This window comes from Procambarus clarkii, chromosome 52 (assembly GCF_040958095.1).
Source record: "Procambarus clarkii isolate CNS0578487 chromosome 52, FALCON_Pclarkii_2.0, whole genome shotgun sequence".
NCBI classification, from domain to species: domain Eukaryota; kingdom Metazoa; phylum Arthropoda; class Malacostraca; order Decapoda; family Cambaridae; genus Procambarus; species Procambarus clarkii.
In genome coordinates, this window is record NC_091201.1 from 16699325 (window position 1) to 16716968 (window position 17644).

At 56.4% G+C, this 17644-nt stretch overlaps 1 protein-coding gene across 1 annotated transcript; it reads left to right on the plus strand.

Moving 5' to 3' along the window:
- The first annotated feature begins 459 nt into the window (after positions 1-459).
- LOC138352142 (ice-structuring glycoprotein-like) lies at positions 460-9131 on the plus strand. Its single transcript, XM_069304402.1, has 10 exons — positions 460-874; positions 1283-1418; positions 1640-2251; positions 2523-2574; positions 4682-4936; positions 5634-5888; positions 6399-6822; positions 7163-7400; positions 7842-8045; positions 8573-9131. Exons 1-10 carry the CDS (start codon positions 460-462, stop codon positions 9129-9131), a joined length of 3150 nt encoding a protein of 1049 aa, XP_069160503.1.
- Positions 9132-17644: the final 8513 nt, after the last annotated feature.

The window sequence follows — 17644 nt, forward strand, 5'->3', positions numbered from 1 at the left end:
TTCTAAGGTGTGCCACCATCTAAGGTGAGCCACCACCTAAGGTGTACCACCACTCAAGGTGTGCCACCCTCCAAGGTGTGCCACCACCCAAGGTGTGCAACTACCCAATTTGTGCCACCACCCAAGGTGTGCAACCATCCAAGGTGTGCCACCACCCAAGGTGTGCCATCACCCATGGTGTGCCACCACCCAAAGTGTGCCACCATCCAATGTGTGCCACCTTCTAAGGTGTGCCAACATGTAACGTGAGCCACCACTTAGGGTGTGCCACCATCGATGGTGTGTCACCATCCAAGGTGTGCCACCATGTAAGGTGTGCCACCACCCAAGGTGTGCCACCACCCAAGGTGTGCCACCATCTAATGTGTACCACCACACAAGGTGTGCCACTATCCAAGGTGTGCCACCACCCACAGTGTGCCACTTCCCAAGGTGTGCCACCACCTAAGGTGTGCCACCATGTATGGTAAGCCACCATCAGAGTTGTGCCACCATCCAAGGTGTGCCATCATCCAAAGTGTGCCACCACGCAAGGTGTGCCACCACCTAAGGTGTGCCACCACCCAAGGTGTGCTACCATCCAAGGTGTGCCACCTCCTAATGCGTGCAACCACCCAAGGTGTGCCACAACTTAATTTGTGCCACCACCCAAGATGTGCCACCATCCAAGGTGTGGCACCACTTAAGGTGTGCCATCACCCAAGGTGTGCCACCATGCAAGGTGTGTCACCATCCAAGGTGTGCCACCTCCCAATGCGTGCTTCCACCCAAGGTGTGCCACCACTTAATTTGTGCCACCACCCAAGATGTGCCACCATCCAAGGTGTGCCACCACTTAAGGTGTGCCACCACCCAAGGTGTGCTACCATCCAAGGTGTGCCACCTCCCAATGCGTGCAACCACCCAAGGTGTCCCACCACTTAATTTGTGCCACCACCCAAGATGTGCCACCATCCAAGGTGTGCCACCACTTAAGGTTTGCCACCACCCAAGGTGTGCCACCATCCAAGGTGTGTCACCATCCAAGGTGTGCCACCAACCAAGGTGTGCCACCATCCAAGGTGTGCCACCAATCAAGGTGTGCCACCATCCAAGGTGTGCCACCAACAAAGGTGTGCCACCACACAAGCGGTGCAACCACCCAAGGTGTGCCACAACCCAAGGTGTGCCACTACCCAATGAGTGCCACCACCCAAGCGATGCCACCACCTAAGGTGTGCCACAACCAAAGGTGTGCCACCACCCATGATGTGCCACTAAGCAAGGTGATCCACCATTTAAGGTGTGCCACCATCCAAGGTGTGCCACCATCCAAGGTGTGCCACCATCCAAGGTATGCCACCAATTAAGGTGTGCCACCACCCAAGGTGTGCCACCATCCAAGGTGTGCCACCATCCAAGGTGTGCCACCATCCAAGGTATGCCACCACTTAAGGTGTGCCACCACCCAAGGTGTGCCACCATCCAAGGTGTGCCACCATCCAAGGTGTGCCACCATCCAAGGTATGCCACCACTTAAGGTGTGCCACCACCCAAGGTGTGCCACCATCCAAGGTATGCCACCACTTAAGGTGTGCCACCACCCAAGGTGTGCCACCATTTAAGGTGTGCCACCATCCAAGGTGTGCCACCATCCAAGGTGTGCCACCATCCAAGGTATGCCACCACTTAAGGTGTGCCACCACCCAAGGTGTGCCACCATCCAAGGTATGCCACCACTTAAGGTGTGCCACCATCCAAGGTGTGCCACCATCCAAGGTATGCCACCACTTAAGGTGTGCCACCACCCAAGGTGTGCCACCATCCAGGGTGGCCCACCACTCAAGGTGTGCCACCAACCAAGGTGTGCCACCATCCAAGGTGTGCCACCAACAAAGGTGTGTCACCACACAAGCGGTGCGACCACCCAAGGTGTGCCACCACCCAAGGTGTGCCACTACCCAATGAGTGCCACCACGCAAGCGGTGCCACCAACCAAGGTGTGCCACAACCAAAGGTGTGCCACCACCCATGATGTGCCACCAAGCAAGGTGATCCACCATTTAAGGTGTGCCACCACCCATGATGTGCCACCAAGCAAGGTGATCCACCATTTAAGGTGTGCCATCACCCATGATGTGCCACCAAGCAAGGTGATCCACCATTTAAGGTGTGCCACCATCCAAGGTGTGCCACCATCCAAGGTATGCCACCACCCAAAGTGTGCCACCACCCAAGGTGTGCCACTTTCTAAGGAGTGTCACCATCTAAGGTGAGCCACTATCTAAGGTGTGCCACCATCCAAGGTGTGCCACCATCAAAGGTGTGCCACCATCAAAGGTGTGCCACCATCCAAGGTGTGCCACCAACCAAGGTGTGCCACCATCTAAGGTGTGCCACCTTCTAAGGTGTGCCACCATCTAAGGTGAACCACCATCTTAGGTGTGCCACCCCCAAAGTGTGACACCATCTAAGGGGTGCCACCACCCAAAGTGTGCCACCATCTAAAGTGTGCGACCATCTATGGTGAGCCACCATCTTAGGTGTGCCACCATCCAAGGTGTGCCACATTTCCAAAGTGTGCCACCATCTAAGGTGAGCCACCATCTAAGGTGTGCCACTATCCAAGGTGAGCCATCATGAAAGGTGTGCCACCATCTAAGGTGTGCCATTATCTAAGGTGAGCCACCACCAAAGGTGTGCCACAATCCAAGGTGTGCCACCATCCAAGGTGTGCCACCATCCACGGTGAGCCACCCTCCAAGGTGTGCCACCATCAAAGGTGTGCCACTACCCAAGGTGTGCCACCATCCAAGGTGTGCCACCATCTAATATGTGCCACCACCCTAGGTGGGCCACCATCCAATGTGTGCCACCATCCAAGGTGTGCCACCACCCAAGGTGTGCCACCAACCAAGGTGTGCCACCAACCAAGGTGTGCCACCCTCCAAGGTGTGCCACCATCCAAGGTGTGCCACTACTCAAGGTGTGCCACCACCCAAGCAGTGCCACCACCCAAGGTGTGCCACAACTCAAGGTGTGCCAGCACGCTGGGTGAGCCACCATTTAAGGTGTGCCTCCATCCAAGGTGTGCCACCATCCAAGGTGTGCCACCACCCAAGGTGTGCCACCATCTAAGGTGTGCCAGCACCCAAGGTTTGCCAGCACCAAAGGTGGGCCACCACCCAATGTGTGCCACCACGTAAGGTGTGCCACCACCCAAGGTGTGCCACCACCCAAGGTGTGCCACCACGCTAGGTGAGCCACCATCTAAGTTGTGCCACCACCCAAGGTGTGCCACCATCCAAAGTGTGCCACCACCCAAGGTGTGCCACCATCTAAGATTTGCCACCACCAAAGGTGTGCCACCATCCAAGGTGTGCCACCACCCAAGGTGTGCCACCATCTAAGGTGTGCCACCACCTAAGATGTGCCACCATCCAAGGTGTGCCACCACCCAAGGTGTGCCAGCAACTAAGGTGTGCCACGATCCAAAGTGTGCTACCATCCAATATGTGCCACCTTTTAAGGTGTGCAACCTTCTAAGGTGAGCCAACACCTAAGGTGTGCCACCATCCAAGGTGTGCCATAATCCAAGGTGTGCCACCATCCAAAGTGTGCCACCAACAAAGGTGATCCACCATCTAAGGTGTGCCACCAACAAAGGTGATCCACCATCTGAGGTGTGCCTCTTCCCAGGGTGTGCCACCATCCAATGTGTGCCACCAACAAAGGTGATCCACCATCTAAGGTGTGCACCACCTAAGGTTGGCCACCACCCAAGGTGCGCCACCATCCAATGTGTGCCACCATCCAATGTGTGCCACCATCTAAGGTGTGCCACCAACAAAGGTGATCCACTATCTAAGGTGTGCCACCATCCAAGGTGTGCCACTACCCAAGGTGTGCCAAAACCTAAGGTGTGCCACCACCCAAGATAAGCCACCATCTAAGGTGTCCCACCACCCAAGGTGTGCCACCACCCAAGGTGTGTCTGTTTCTAAGGAGTGCCACCATCTAAGGTGTGCCACCATCCAAGGTGTGCCACCATCCAAGGTGTGCCACCATCCAAGGTGTGCCACCATCCAAGGTGTGCCACCAACCAAGGTGTGCCACCATCTAAGGTGTGCCACCATCCAAGGTGTGCCACCATCTAAGGTGAACCACCATCTTAGGTGTGCCACCACCCAAGGTGTGTCTGTTTCTAAGGAGTGCCACCATCTAAAGTGTGCGACCATCTAAGGTGAGCCACCATCTAAGGTGTGCCACCATCCAAGGTGTGCCACAACCCATAGTGTGCCACCATCTAAGGTGAGCCACCATCTAAGGTGTGCCACCATCCAAGGTGAGCCATCATGAAAGGTGTGCCACCATCTAAGGTGTGCCATTATCTAAGGTGAGCCACCACCAAAGGTGTGCCACCATCCAAGGTGTGCCACCATCCAAGGTGTGCCACCATCCAAGGTGTGCCACCATCCACGTTGAGCCACCATCTAAGGTGTGCCATTATCTAAGGTGAGCCACCACCAAAGGTGTGCCACCATCCAAGGTGTGCCACCATCCAAGGTGTGCCACCATCCAAGGTGTGCCACCATCCACGTTGAGCCACCCTCCAAGGTGTGCCACCATCCAAGGTGTGCCACCACCCAAGGTGTGCCACCATCCAAGGTGTGCCACCATCTAATGTGTGCCACCACCCTAGGTGTGCCACCATCCAATGTGTGCCACCATCCAAGGTGTGCCACCGCCCAAGGTGTGCCACCACCCTAGGTGTGCCACCATCCAATGTGTGCCCCCATCCAAGGTGTGCCACCGCCCAAGGTGTGCCACCAACCAAGGTGTGCCACCAACCAAGGTGTGCTACCCTCCAAGGTGTGCCACCATCCAAGGTGTGCCACTACTCAAGGTGTGTAACCACCCAAGTAGTGCCACCACCCAAGGTGTGCCACAACTCAAGGTGTGCTACAACCCATGGTGTGCCACCACGCAAGGATAGCCACCATTTAAGGTGTGCCACCATCCAAGGTGTGCCACCATCCAAGGTGTGCCACCACCCAAGGTGTGCCACCATCCAAGGTGTGCCACCACCTAAGGTGTGCCACCATCCAAGGTGTGCCACCACCCAAGGTGTGCCAACAACTAAGGTGTGCCACCATCCAAGGTGTGCCACCACCCAAGGTGTGCCACCACCCAAGGTGTGCCACCATCCATGGTGTGCCACCATCTAACGTGAGCCACCATCTAAGGTGTGCCACCATCCAAGGTGAGCCATCATAAAAGGTGTGCCACCATCTAAGGTGTGCCATTATCTAAGGTGAGCCACCACCAAAGGTGTGCCACCATCCAAGGTGTGCCACCATCCAAGGTGTGCCACCATCTAAGGTGAGCCACCATCTAAGGTGTGCCACCATCCAAGGTGAGCCATCATGAAAGGTGTGCCACCATCTAAGGTGTGCCATTATCTAAGGTGAGCCACCACCAAAGGTGTGCCACCATCCAAGGTGTGCCACCATCCAAGGTGTGCCACCATCCAAGGTGTGCCACCATCCACGTTGAGCCACCCTCCAAGGTGTGCCACCATCCAAGGTGTGCCACCACCCAAGGTGTGCCACCATCCAAGGTGTGCCACCATCTAATGTGTGCCACCACCCTAGGTGTGCCACCATCCAATGTGTGCCACCATCCAAGGTGTGCCACCGCCCAAGGTGTGCCACCACCCTAGGTGTGCCACCATCCAATGTGTGCCACCATCCAAGGTGTGCCACCGCCCAAAGTGTGCCACCAACCAAGGTGTGCCACCAACCAAGGTGTGCTACCCTCCAAGGTGTGCCACCATCCAAGGTGTGCCACTACTCAAGGTGTGTAACCACCCAAGTAGTGCCACCACCCAAGGTGTGCCACAACTCAAGGTGTGCTACAACCCATGGTGTGCCACCACGCAAGGATAGCCACCATTTAAGGTGTGCCACCATCCAAGGTGTGCCACCATCCAAGGTGTGCCACCACCCAAGGTGTGCCACCATCCAAGGTGTGCCACCACCTAAGGTGTGCCACCATCCAAGGTGTGCCACCACCCAAGGTGTGCCAACAACTAAGGTGTGCCACCATCCAAGGTGTGCCACCACCCAAGGTGTGCCACCACCCAAGGTGTGCCACCATCCATGGTGTGCCACCATCTAACGTGAGCCACCATCTAAGGTGTTCCACCATCCAAGGTGAGCCATCATGAAAGGTGTGCCACCATCTAAGGTGTGCCATTATCTAAGGTGAGCCACCACCAAAGGTGTGCCACCATCCAAGGTGTGCCACCATCCAAGGTGTGCCACCATCTAAGGTGAGCCACCATCTAAGGTGTGCCACCATCCAAGGTGAGCCATCATGAAAGGTGTGCCACCATCTAAGGTGTGCCATTATCTAAGGTGAGCCACCACCAAAGGTGTGCCACCATCCAAGGTGTGCCACCATCCAAGGTGTGCCACCATCCAAGGTGTGCCACCATCCACGTTGAGCCACCCTCCAAGGTGTGCCACCATCCAAGGTGTGCCACCACCCAAGGTGTGCCACCATCCAAGGTGTGCCACCATCTAATGTGTGCCACCACCCTAGGTGTGCCACCATCCAATGTGTGCCACCATCCAAGGTGTGCCACCGCCCAAGGTGGCCACCACCGTAGGTGTGCCACCATCCAATGTGTGCCACCATCCAAGGTGTGCCACCGCCCAAGGTGTGCCACCAACCAAGGTGTGCCACCAACCAAGGTGTGCTACCCTCCAAGGTGTGCCACCATCCAAGGTGTGCCACTACTCAAGGTGTGTAACCACCCAAGTAGTGCCACCACCCAAGGTGTGCCACAACTCAAGGTGTGCTACAACCCATGGTGTGCCACCACGCAAGGATAGCCACCATTTAAGGTGTGCCACCATCCAAGGTGTGCCACCATCCAAGGTGTGCCACCATCTAAGTTGTGCCACCACCCAAGGTGTGCCACCATCCAAAGTGTGCCACCATCCAAGGTGTGCCACCACCCAAGGTGTGCCAACAACTAAGGTGTGCCACCATCCAAGGTGTGCCACCACCCAAGGTGTGCCACCACCCAAGGTGTGCCACCATCCATGGTGTGCCACCATCTAATGTGTGCCACCTTTTAAGGTGTGCAACCTTCTAAGGTGAGCCAACACCTAAGGTGTGCCACCATCCAAGGTGTGCCATAATCCAAGGTGTGCCACTATCCAAAGTGTGCCACCAACAAAGGTGATCCACCATCTAAGGTGTGCCACCAACAAAGGTGATCCACCATCTGAGGTGTGCCTCTACCCAGGGTGTGCCACCATCCAATGTGTGCCACCAACAAAGGTGATCCACCATCCAATGTGTGCCACCAACCAAGGTGTGCCACCATCTAAGATGTGCCACCTTCCAAGGTGTGCCACCATCTAAGGTGAACCACCATCTTAGGTGTGCCACCCCCAAAGTGTGACACCATCTAAGGGGTGCCACCACCCAAAGTGTGCCACCATCTAATGTGTGCGACCATCTATGGTGAGCCACCATCTTAGGTGTGCCACCATCCAAGGTGTGCCACAACCCAAAGTGTGCCACCATCTAAGGTGAGCCACCATCTAAGGTGTGCCACTATCCAAGGTGAGCCATCATGAAAGGTGTGCCACCATCTAAGGTGTGCCATTATCTAAGGTGAGCCACCACCAAAGGTGTGCCACAATCCAAGGTGTGCCACCATCCAAGGTGTGCCACCATCCACGGTGAGCCACCCTCCAAGGTGTGCCACCATCAAAGGTGTGCCACCACCCAAGGTGTGCCACCATCCAAGGTGTGCCACCATCTAATATGTGCCACCACCCTAGGTGGGCCACCATCCAATGTGTGCCACCATCCAAGGTGTGCCACCACCCAAGGTGTGCCACCAACCAAGGTGTGCCACTAACCAAGGTGTGCCACCCTCCAAGGTGTGCCACCATCCAAGGTGTGCCACAACTCAAGGTGTGCCACCACCCAAGCAGTGCCACCACCCAAGGTGTGCCACAACTCAAGGTGTGCCAGCACGCAGGGTGAGCCACCATTTAAGGTGTGCCTCCATCCAAGGTGTGCCACCATCCAAGGTGTGCCACCACCCAAGGTGTGCCACCATCTAAGGTGTGCCAGCACCCAAGGTTTGCCAGCACCAAAGGTGGGCCACCACCCAATGTGTGCCACCACGTAAGGTGTGCCACCACCCAAGGTGTGCCACCACGCTAGGTGAGCCACCATCTAAGTTGTGCCACCACCCAAGGTGTGCCACCATCCAAAGTGTGCCACCACCCAAGGTGTGCCACCATCTAAGATTTGCCACCACCAAAGGTGTGCCACCATCCAAGGTGTGCCACCACCCAAGGTGTGCCACCATCTAAGGTGTGCCACCACCTAAGGTGTGCCACCATCCAAGGTGTGCCACCACCCAAGGTGTGCCAGCAACTAAGGTGTGCCACGATCCAAAGTGTGCTACCATCCAATATGTGCCACCTTTTAAGGTGTGCAACCTTCTAAGGTGAGCCAACACCTAAGGTGTGCCACCATCCAAGGTGTGCCATAATCCAAGGTGTGCCACCATCCAAAGTGTGCCACCAACAAAGGTGATCCACCATCTAAGGTGTGCCACCAACAAAGGTGATCCACCATCTGAGGTGTGCCTCTACCCAGGGTGTGCCACCATCCAATGTGTGCCACCAACAAAGGTGATCCACCATCTAAGGTGTGCACCACCTAAGGTTGGCCACCACCCAAGGTGCGCCACCATCCAATGTGTGCCACTACCCAAGGTGTGCCAAAACCTAAGGTGTGCCACCACCCAAGATGAGCCACCATCTAAGGTGTCCCACCACCCAAGGTGTGCCACCACCCAAGGTGTGTCTGTTTCTAAGGAGTGCCACCATCTAAGGTGTGCCACCATCCAAGGTGTGCCACCATCCAAGGTGTGCCACCATCCAAGGTGTGCCACCATCCAAGGTGTGCCACCAACCAAGGTGTGCCACCATCTAAGGTGTGCCACCATCCAAGGTGTGCCACCATCTAAGGTGAACCACCATCCTAGGTGTGCCACCACCCAAGGTGTGTCTGTTTCTAAGGAGTGCCACCATCTAAAGTGTGCGACCATCTAAGGTGAGCCACTATCTAAGGTGTGCCACCATCCAAGGTGTGCCACAACCCATAGTGTGCCACCATCTAAGGTGAGCCACCATCTAAGGTGTGCCACCATCCAAGGTGAGCCATCATGAAAGGTGTGCCACCATCTAAGGTGTGCCATTATCTAAGGTGAGCCACCACCAAAGGTGTGCCACCATCCAAGGTGTGCCACCATCCAAGGTGTGCCACCATCCAAGGTGTGCCACCATCCACGTTGAGCCACCCTGCAAGGTGTGCCACCATCCAAGGTGTGCCACCACCCAAGGTGTGCCACCATCCAAGGTGTGCCACCATCTAATGTGTGCCACCACCCTAGGTGTGCCACCATCCAATGTGTGCCACCATCCTAGGTGTGCCACCGCCCAAGGTGTGCCACCACCCTAGGTGTGCCACCATCCAATGTGTGCCACCATCCTAGGTGTGCCACCGCCCAAGGTGTGCCACCAACCAAGGTGTGCCACCAACCAAGGTGTGCTACCCTCCAAGGTGTGCCACCATCCAAGGTGTGCCACTACTCAAGGTGTGTAACCACCCAAGTAGTGCCACCACCCAAGGTGTGCCACAACTCAAGGTGTGCTACAACCCTTGGTGTGCCGCCACGCAAGGATAGCCACCATTTAAGGTGTGCCACCATCCAAGGTGTGCCACCATCCAAGGTGTGCCACCACCCAAGGTGTGCCACCATCTAAGGTGTGCCACCACCTAAGGTGTGCCACCATCCAAGGTGTGCCACCACCCAAGGTGTGCCAACAACTAAGGTGTGCCACCATCCAAGGTGTGCCACCACTAAAGGTGTGCCACCACCCAAGGTGTGCCACCATCCATGGTGTGCCACCATCTAATGTGTGCCACCTTTTAAGGTGTGCAACCTTCTAAGGTGAGCCAACACCTAAGGTGTGCCACCATCCAAGGTGTGCCATAATCCAAGGTGTGCCACTATCCAAAGTGTGCCACCAACAAAGGTGATCCACCATCTAAGGTGTGCCACCAACAAAGGTGATCCACCATCTGAGGTGTGCCTCTACCCAGGGTGTGCCACCATCCAATGTGTGCCACCAACAAAGGTGATCCACCATCTAAGGTGTGCACCACCTAAGGTTGGCCACCACCCAAGGTGCGCCACCATCCAATGTGTGCCACCATCCAATGTGTGCCACCATCTAAGGTGTGCCACCAACAAAGGTGATCCACTATCTAAGGTGTGCCACCATCCAAGGTGTGCCACTACCCAAGGTGTGCCAAAACCTAAGGTGTGCCACCACCCAAGATGAGCCACCATCTAAGGTGTCCCACCACCCAAGGTGTGCCACCACCCAAGGTGTGTCTGTTTCTAAGGAGTGCCACCATCTAAGGTGTGCCACCATCCAAGGTGTGCCACCATCCAAGGTGTGCCACCATCCAAGGTGTGCTACCATCCAAGGTGTGCCACGAACCAAGGTGTGCCACCATCTAAGGTGTGCCACCATCCAAGGTGTGCCACCATCTAAGGTGAACCACCATCTTAGGTGTGCCACCACCCAAGGTGTGTCTGTTTCTAAGGAGTGCCACCATCTAAAGTGTGCGACCGTCTAAGGTGAGCCACCATCTAAGGTGTGCCACCATCCAAGGTGTGCCACAACCCATAGTGTGCCACCATCTAAGGTGAGCCACCATCTAAGGTGTGCCACCATCCAAGTTGAGCCATCATGAAAGGTGTGCCACCATCTAAGGTGTGCCATTATCTAAGGTGATCCACCACCAAAGGTGTGCCACCATCCAAGGTGTGCCACCATCCAAGGTGTGCCACCATCCAAGGTGTGCCACCATCCACGTTGAGCCACCATCTAAGGTGTGCCATTATCTAAGGTGAGCCACCACCAAAGGTGTGCCACCATCCAAGGTGTGCCACCATCCAAGGTGTGCCACCATCCAAGGTGTGCCACCATCCACGTTGAGCCACCCTCCAAGGTGTGCCACCATCCAAGGTGTGCCACCACCCAAGGTGTGCCACCATCCAAGGTGTGCCACCATCTAATGTGTGCCACCACCCTAGGTGTGCCACCATCCAATGTGTGCCACCATCCAAGGTGTGCCACCGCCCAAGGTGTGCCATCACCCTAGGTGTGCCACCATCCAATGTGTGCCACCATCCAAGGTGTGCCACCGCCCAAGGTGTGCCACCAACCAATGTGTGCCACCAACCAAGGTGTGCTACCCTCCAAGGTGTGCCACCATCCAAGGTGTGCCACTACTCAAGGTGTGTAACCACCCAAGTAGTGCCACCACCCAAGGTGTGCCACAACTCAAGGTGTGCTACAACCCATGGTGTGCCACCACGCAAGGATAGCCACCATTTAAGGTGTGCCACCATCCAAGGTGTGCCACCATCCAAGGTGTGCCACCACCCAAGGTGTGCCACCATCTAAGGTGTGCCACCACCTAAGGTGTGCCACCATCCAAGGTGTGCCACCACCCAAGGTGTGCCAACAACTAAGGTGTGCCACCATCCAAGGTGTGCCACCACCCAAGGTGTGCCACCACCCAAGGTGTGCCACCATCCATGGTGTGCCACCATCTAACGTGAGCCACCATCTAAGGTGTGCCACCATCCAAGGTGAGCCATCATGAAAGGTGTGCCACCATCTAAGGTGTGCCATTATCTAAGGTGAGCCACCACCAAAGGTGTGCCACCATCCAAGGTGTGCCACCATCCAAGGTGTGCCTCCATCTAAGGTGAGCCACCATCTAAGGTGTGCCACCATCCAAGGTGAGCCATCATGAAAGGTGTGCCACCATCTAAGGTGTGCCATTATCTAAGGTGAGCCACCACCAAAGGTGTGACACCATCCAAGGTGTGCCACCATCCAAGGTGTGCCACCATCCAAGGTGTGCAACCATCCACGTTGAGCCACCCTCCAAGGTGTGCCACCATCCAAGGTGTGCCACCACCCAAGGTGTGCCACCATCCAAGGTGTGCCACCATCTAATGTGTGCCACCACCCTAGGTGTGCCACCATCCAATGTGTGCCACCATCCAAGGTGTGCCACCGCCCAAGGTGGCCACCACCCTAGGTGTGCCACCATCCAATGTGTGCCACCATCCAAGGTGTGCCACCGCCCAAGGTGTGCCACCAACCAAGGTGTGCCACCAACCAAGGTGTGCTACCCTCCAAGGTGTGCCACCATCCAAGGTGTGCCACTACTCAAGGTGTGTAACCACCCAAGTAGTGCCACCACCCAAGGTGTGCCACAACTCAAGGTGTGCTACAACCCATGGTGTGCCACCACGCAAGGATAGCCACCATTTAAGGTGTGCCACCATCCAAGGTGTGCCACCATCCAAGGTGTGCCACCACCCAAGGTGTGCCACCATCTAAGGTGTGCCACCACCTAAGGTGTGCCACCATCCAAGGTGTGCCACCACCCAAGGTGTGCCAACAACTAAGGTGTGCCACCATCCAAGGTGTGCCACCACCCAAGGTGTGCCACCACCCAAGGTGTGCCACCATCCATGGTGTGCCACCATCTAATGTGTGCCACCTTTTAAGGTGTGCAACCTTCTAAGGTGAGCCAACACCTAAGGTGTGCCACCATCCAAGGTGTGCCATAATCCAAGGTGTGCCACTATCCAAAGTGTGCCACCAACAAAGGTGATCCACCATCTAAGGTGTGCCACCAACAAAGGTGATCCACCATCTGAGGTGTGCCTCTACCCAGGGTGTGCCACCATCCAATGTGTGCCACCAACAAAGGTGATCCACCATCTAAGGTGTGCACCACCTAAGGTTGGCCACCACCCAAGGTGCGCCACCATCCAATGTGTGCCACCATCCAATGTGTGCCACCATCTAAGGTGTGCCACCAACAAAGGTGATCCACCATCTAAGGTGTGTCACCATCCAATGTGTGTCACCACCCAAGGTGTGCCACCACCCAAGGTGTGCCACTACCCAAGGTGTGCCACCACCTAAGGTGTGCCACCACCCAAGATGAGCCACCATCTAAGGTGTCCCACCACCCAAGGTGTGCCACCACCCAAGGTGTGCCACCATCCAAGGTGTGCCACCATCCAAGGTGTGCCACCACCCAAGGTGTGCCACCACCCAAGGTGTGCCACCACCCAAGGTGTGCCACCATCCATGGTGTGCCACCATCCAGGGTGAGCCGCCATCAAAGGTTTGCCACCATCCAAGGTTTGCCACCACCCAAGGTGTGCCACCACCCAAGGTGTGCCACCATCCAAGGTGTGCCACCACTCAAGGTGTGTAATCACCAAAGGTGTGCCACCACCCAAAGTGTGCCACCATCCAATGTGTGCCACCTTCTAAGGTGTGCCACCATCAAAGGTGAGCCACCACCTAAGGTGTGCCACCATCCAAGGTGTGCCACTATCTAAGGTGTGCCACCACCCAAGGTGTGCCACGATCCAAGGTGTGCCACCACCCAAAATGTGCCACTACCCAAGGTGTGCCACCACCTAAGGTGTGCCATTATCTAAGGTGAGCCACCATCCAAGGTGTGCCACCATCCAAGGTGTGCCACCACCCAAGGTGTGCCAACAACTAAGGTGTGCCACCATCCAAGGTGTGCCACCACCCAAGGTGTGCCACCACCCAAGGTGTGCCACCATCCATGGTGTGCCACCATCTAATGTGAGCCACCATCTAAGGTGTGCCACCATCCAAGGTGAGCCATCTGAAAGGTGTGCCACCATCTAAGGTGTGCCATTATCTAAGGTGAGCCACCACCAAAGGTGTGCCACTATCCAAGGTGTGCCACCATCCAAGGTGTGCCACCATCCAAGGTGTGCCACCATCCACGTTGAGCCACCCTCCAAGGTGTGCCACCATCCAAGGTGTGCCACCACCCAAGGTGTGCCACCATCCAAGGTGTGCCACCATCTAATGTGTGCCACCACCCTAGGTGTGCCACCATCCAATGTGTGCCACTATCCAAGGTGTGCCACCGCCCAAGGTGGCCACCACCCTAGGTGTGCCACCATCCAATGTGTGCCACCATCCAAGGTGTGCCACCGCCCAAGGTGTGCCACCAACCAAGGTGTGCCACCAACCAAGGTGTGCTACCCTCCAAGGTGTGCCACCATCCAAGGTGTGCCACTACTCAAGGTGTGTAACCACCCAAGTAGTGCCACCACCCAAGGTGTGCCACAACTCAAGGTGTGCTACAACCCATGGTGTGCCACCACGCAAGGATAGCCACCATTTAAGGTGTGCCACCATCCAAGGTGTGCCACCATCCAAGGTGTGCCACCACCCAAGGTGTGCCACCATCTAAGGTGTGCCACCACCTATGGTGTGCCACCATCCAAGGTGTGCCACCACCCAAGGTGTGCCAACAACTAAGGTGTGCCACCATCCAAGGTGTGCCACCACCCAAGGTATGCCACCACCCAAGGTGTGCCACCATCCATGGTGTGCCACCATCTAATGTGTGCCACCTTTTAAGGTGTGCAACCTTCTAAGGTGAACCAACACCTAAGGTGTGCCACCATCCAAGGTGTGCCATAATCCAAGGTGTGCCACTATCCAAAGTGTGCCACCAACAAAGGTGATCCACCATCTAAGGTGTGCCACCAACAAAGGTGATCCACCATCTGAGGTGTGCCTCTACCCAGGGTGTGCCACCATCCAATGTGTGCCACCAACAAAGGTTATCCACCATCTAAGGTGTGCACCACCTAAGGTTGGCCACCACCCAAGGTGCGCCACCATCCAATGTGTGCCACCATCCAATGTGTGCCACCATCTAAGGTGTGCCACCAACAAAGGTGATCCACCATCTAAGGTGTGTCACCATCCAAGGTGTGTCACCACCCAAGGTGTGCCACCACCCAAGGTGTGCCACTACCCAAGGTGTGCCACCACCTAAGGTGTGCCACCACCCAAGATGAGCCACCATCTAAGGTGTCCCACCACCCAAGGTGTGCCACCACCCAAGGTGTGCCACCATCCAAGGTGTGCCACCATCCAAGGTGTGCCACCACCCAAGGTGTGCCACCACCCAAGGTGTGCCACCACCCAAGGTGTGCCACCATCCATGGTGTGCCACCATCCAGGGTGAGCCGCCATCAAAGGTTTGCCACCATCCAAGGTTTGCCACCACCCAAGGTGTGCCACCACCCAAGGTGTGCCACCATCCAAGGTGTGCCACCACTCAAGGTGTGTAATCACCAAAGGTGTGCCACCACCCAAAGTGTGCCACCATCCAATGTGTGCCACCTTCTAAGGTGTGCCACCATCAAAGGTGAGCCACCACCTAAGGTGTGCCACCATCCAAGGTGTGCCACCATCTAAGGTGTGCCACCACCCAAGGTGTGCCACGATCCAAGGTGTGCCACCACCCAAAGTGTGCCACTACCCAAGGTGTGCCACCACCTAAGGTGTGCCATTATCTAAGGTTAGCCACCATCCAAGGTGTGCCACCATCCAAGGTTTGCCATCATCTAAGGTGAGCCACTTTGGGTGGTGGCACACCTTGGATGGTGGCACACCTTGGATGGTGGCACACCTTAGGTGGTGGCTCACCTTTGATGGTGGCACACCTTAGAAGGTGGCACACCTTGGATGGTGGCACACCTTGGATGGTGGCACACCTTGGATGGTGGCATACCTTGGATGGTAGCACTCCTTGGGTGGTGGCTCACCTTAGATGGTGGCACACTTTGGATGGTGGCACACCTTAGATGGTGGATAACCACCCAAGGTGTGCCACCACCCAAGGTGAGCTACCGCCTAGGTGAGCCACCATCTAAGGTGTGCCACCACCCAAGATGAGCCACCACTCATGGTGTGCCAACACCCAAGATTAGTCACCTTCTAAGGTGTGCCACCACCCAAGGTGTGCCACCACCCTAGATGAGCCACCACCCAAGGTGCGCCACAATCAAAGATGTGCCACTAGACAAAAGAGTAAGGGGAGATATGATCAGTACCTACAAATTTCTCAGAGTAATTGACAGCGTAGATAAAGATAAACTGTTTATCTACGGGTTGAACGCAAACAAGGAGGACACAGACGGAGACTGAGTACCCAAATAAGCCACAGGGACGTTAAAAAGAGTTTTTGCAGTGTCAGAATAGTTATCAAATTGAATGCATTAGGAAGTGTTGTGGTGGAGGCTGACTCCATACACATTTACAAGTGTAAATATGATAGAGCCAGAAGGCTCAGGAATCTGTACATCAGTTGATTGATAGTTGAGACGAGACCAAAGAGCCAGAGCTCAACACCCGTAAACACAACAAGGTGAGTACAACTTGGCCAGTTCATCTCCAGGAAGCAGCCCTAAAGTCACTACAAGCTGCTAGTCTCCAGCACCTCTGTCTCAAGCAGGAAGGACACATAAGTAGAAAATAGTTTCCCGGTTGGTCCAACTCAATAGTGCCGATTTATACCTTCTAATTTTGTTGTAAGTGGGTATATGTACTATGGTCCTCATCGTTACTGTAAGTACTACCAACACAGAGGATGGGCTCTAGTGTGACAAACTGGGCACCAGTGACGACGCTGGATTGTGGAACCGTAAATGGGAGTTAGATTAGTTCATTTATTATGTACCCCATATCCTTCCTTTGGGTAGTAGTGGCCCCTAATACCTATCCTGTGGGTAGTTGTGGCCTCCATACCCATCCTGTGGGTAGTAGTGGCCCCCATACCCATCCTGTGGGCAGTAGTGGCCCCCATACCAATCCTGTGGGAAGTACTGACTCCAATACCCATTCATTGGGCAGTAGTGGCCCTCATACCCATCCTTTGGCAGTAGTGGACCCCATACCTCATCCTTTTTCAGTAGTGGACCCCAATACCCCATTCTTTGGGCAGTAGTGGACCCATACCCATCCTGTTGGTAGTAGTGGCCCTGGGAAGGGGGTGGTCTGGGGTCCTGGGAAGGGGGGTGGTCTGGGGTCCGGGGGAGGGGGGGGTGGTCTGGGGTCCGGGGGAAGGGGGTGCTTTGGGGTCCGGGGGAGCGGGTGGTCTGGGGTCCGGGGGAGGGGGGGTGGTCTGGGGTCCGGGGGAAGGGGGTGCTCTGGGGTCCGGGGGAGGGGGTGGTCTGGGGTCCGGGGGAGGGGGGGTGGTCTGGGGTCCTGGGGAGGGGGTAGTCTGGGATCCGGGGGAGGGGGGTGGTCTGGTGTCCTGGGGAGGGGGGGTGGTCTGGGGTCCGGGGGAGGGGGGTGGTCTGGGGTCCGGGGGAGGGGCGGGGGGTGGTCTGGGGTCCGGGTGAGGGGGAGGGGGTGGTCTGGGGTCCGGGGGAAAGGGGTGGTCTGGGGTCCTGGGGAGGGGGTGGTCTGAGGTCCGGGGGAGGGGGTGGTCTAGAGTCCGGGGGACGGGGTAGTCTGGGGTCCGGGGGAGGGGGGGTGGTCTGGGGTCCTGGGGAGGGGGTGGTCTGGGGCCCGGGGGAGGGGGAGGGGGAGGGGGTGGTCTGGGGTCCGGGGGAGGGGGTGTACTGGGGTCCGGGGAGGGGGTGGTCTTGGGTCCTGGGGAGAGGGTG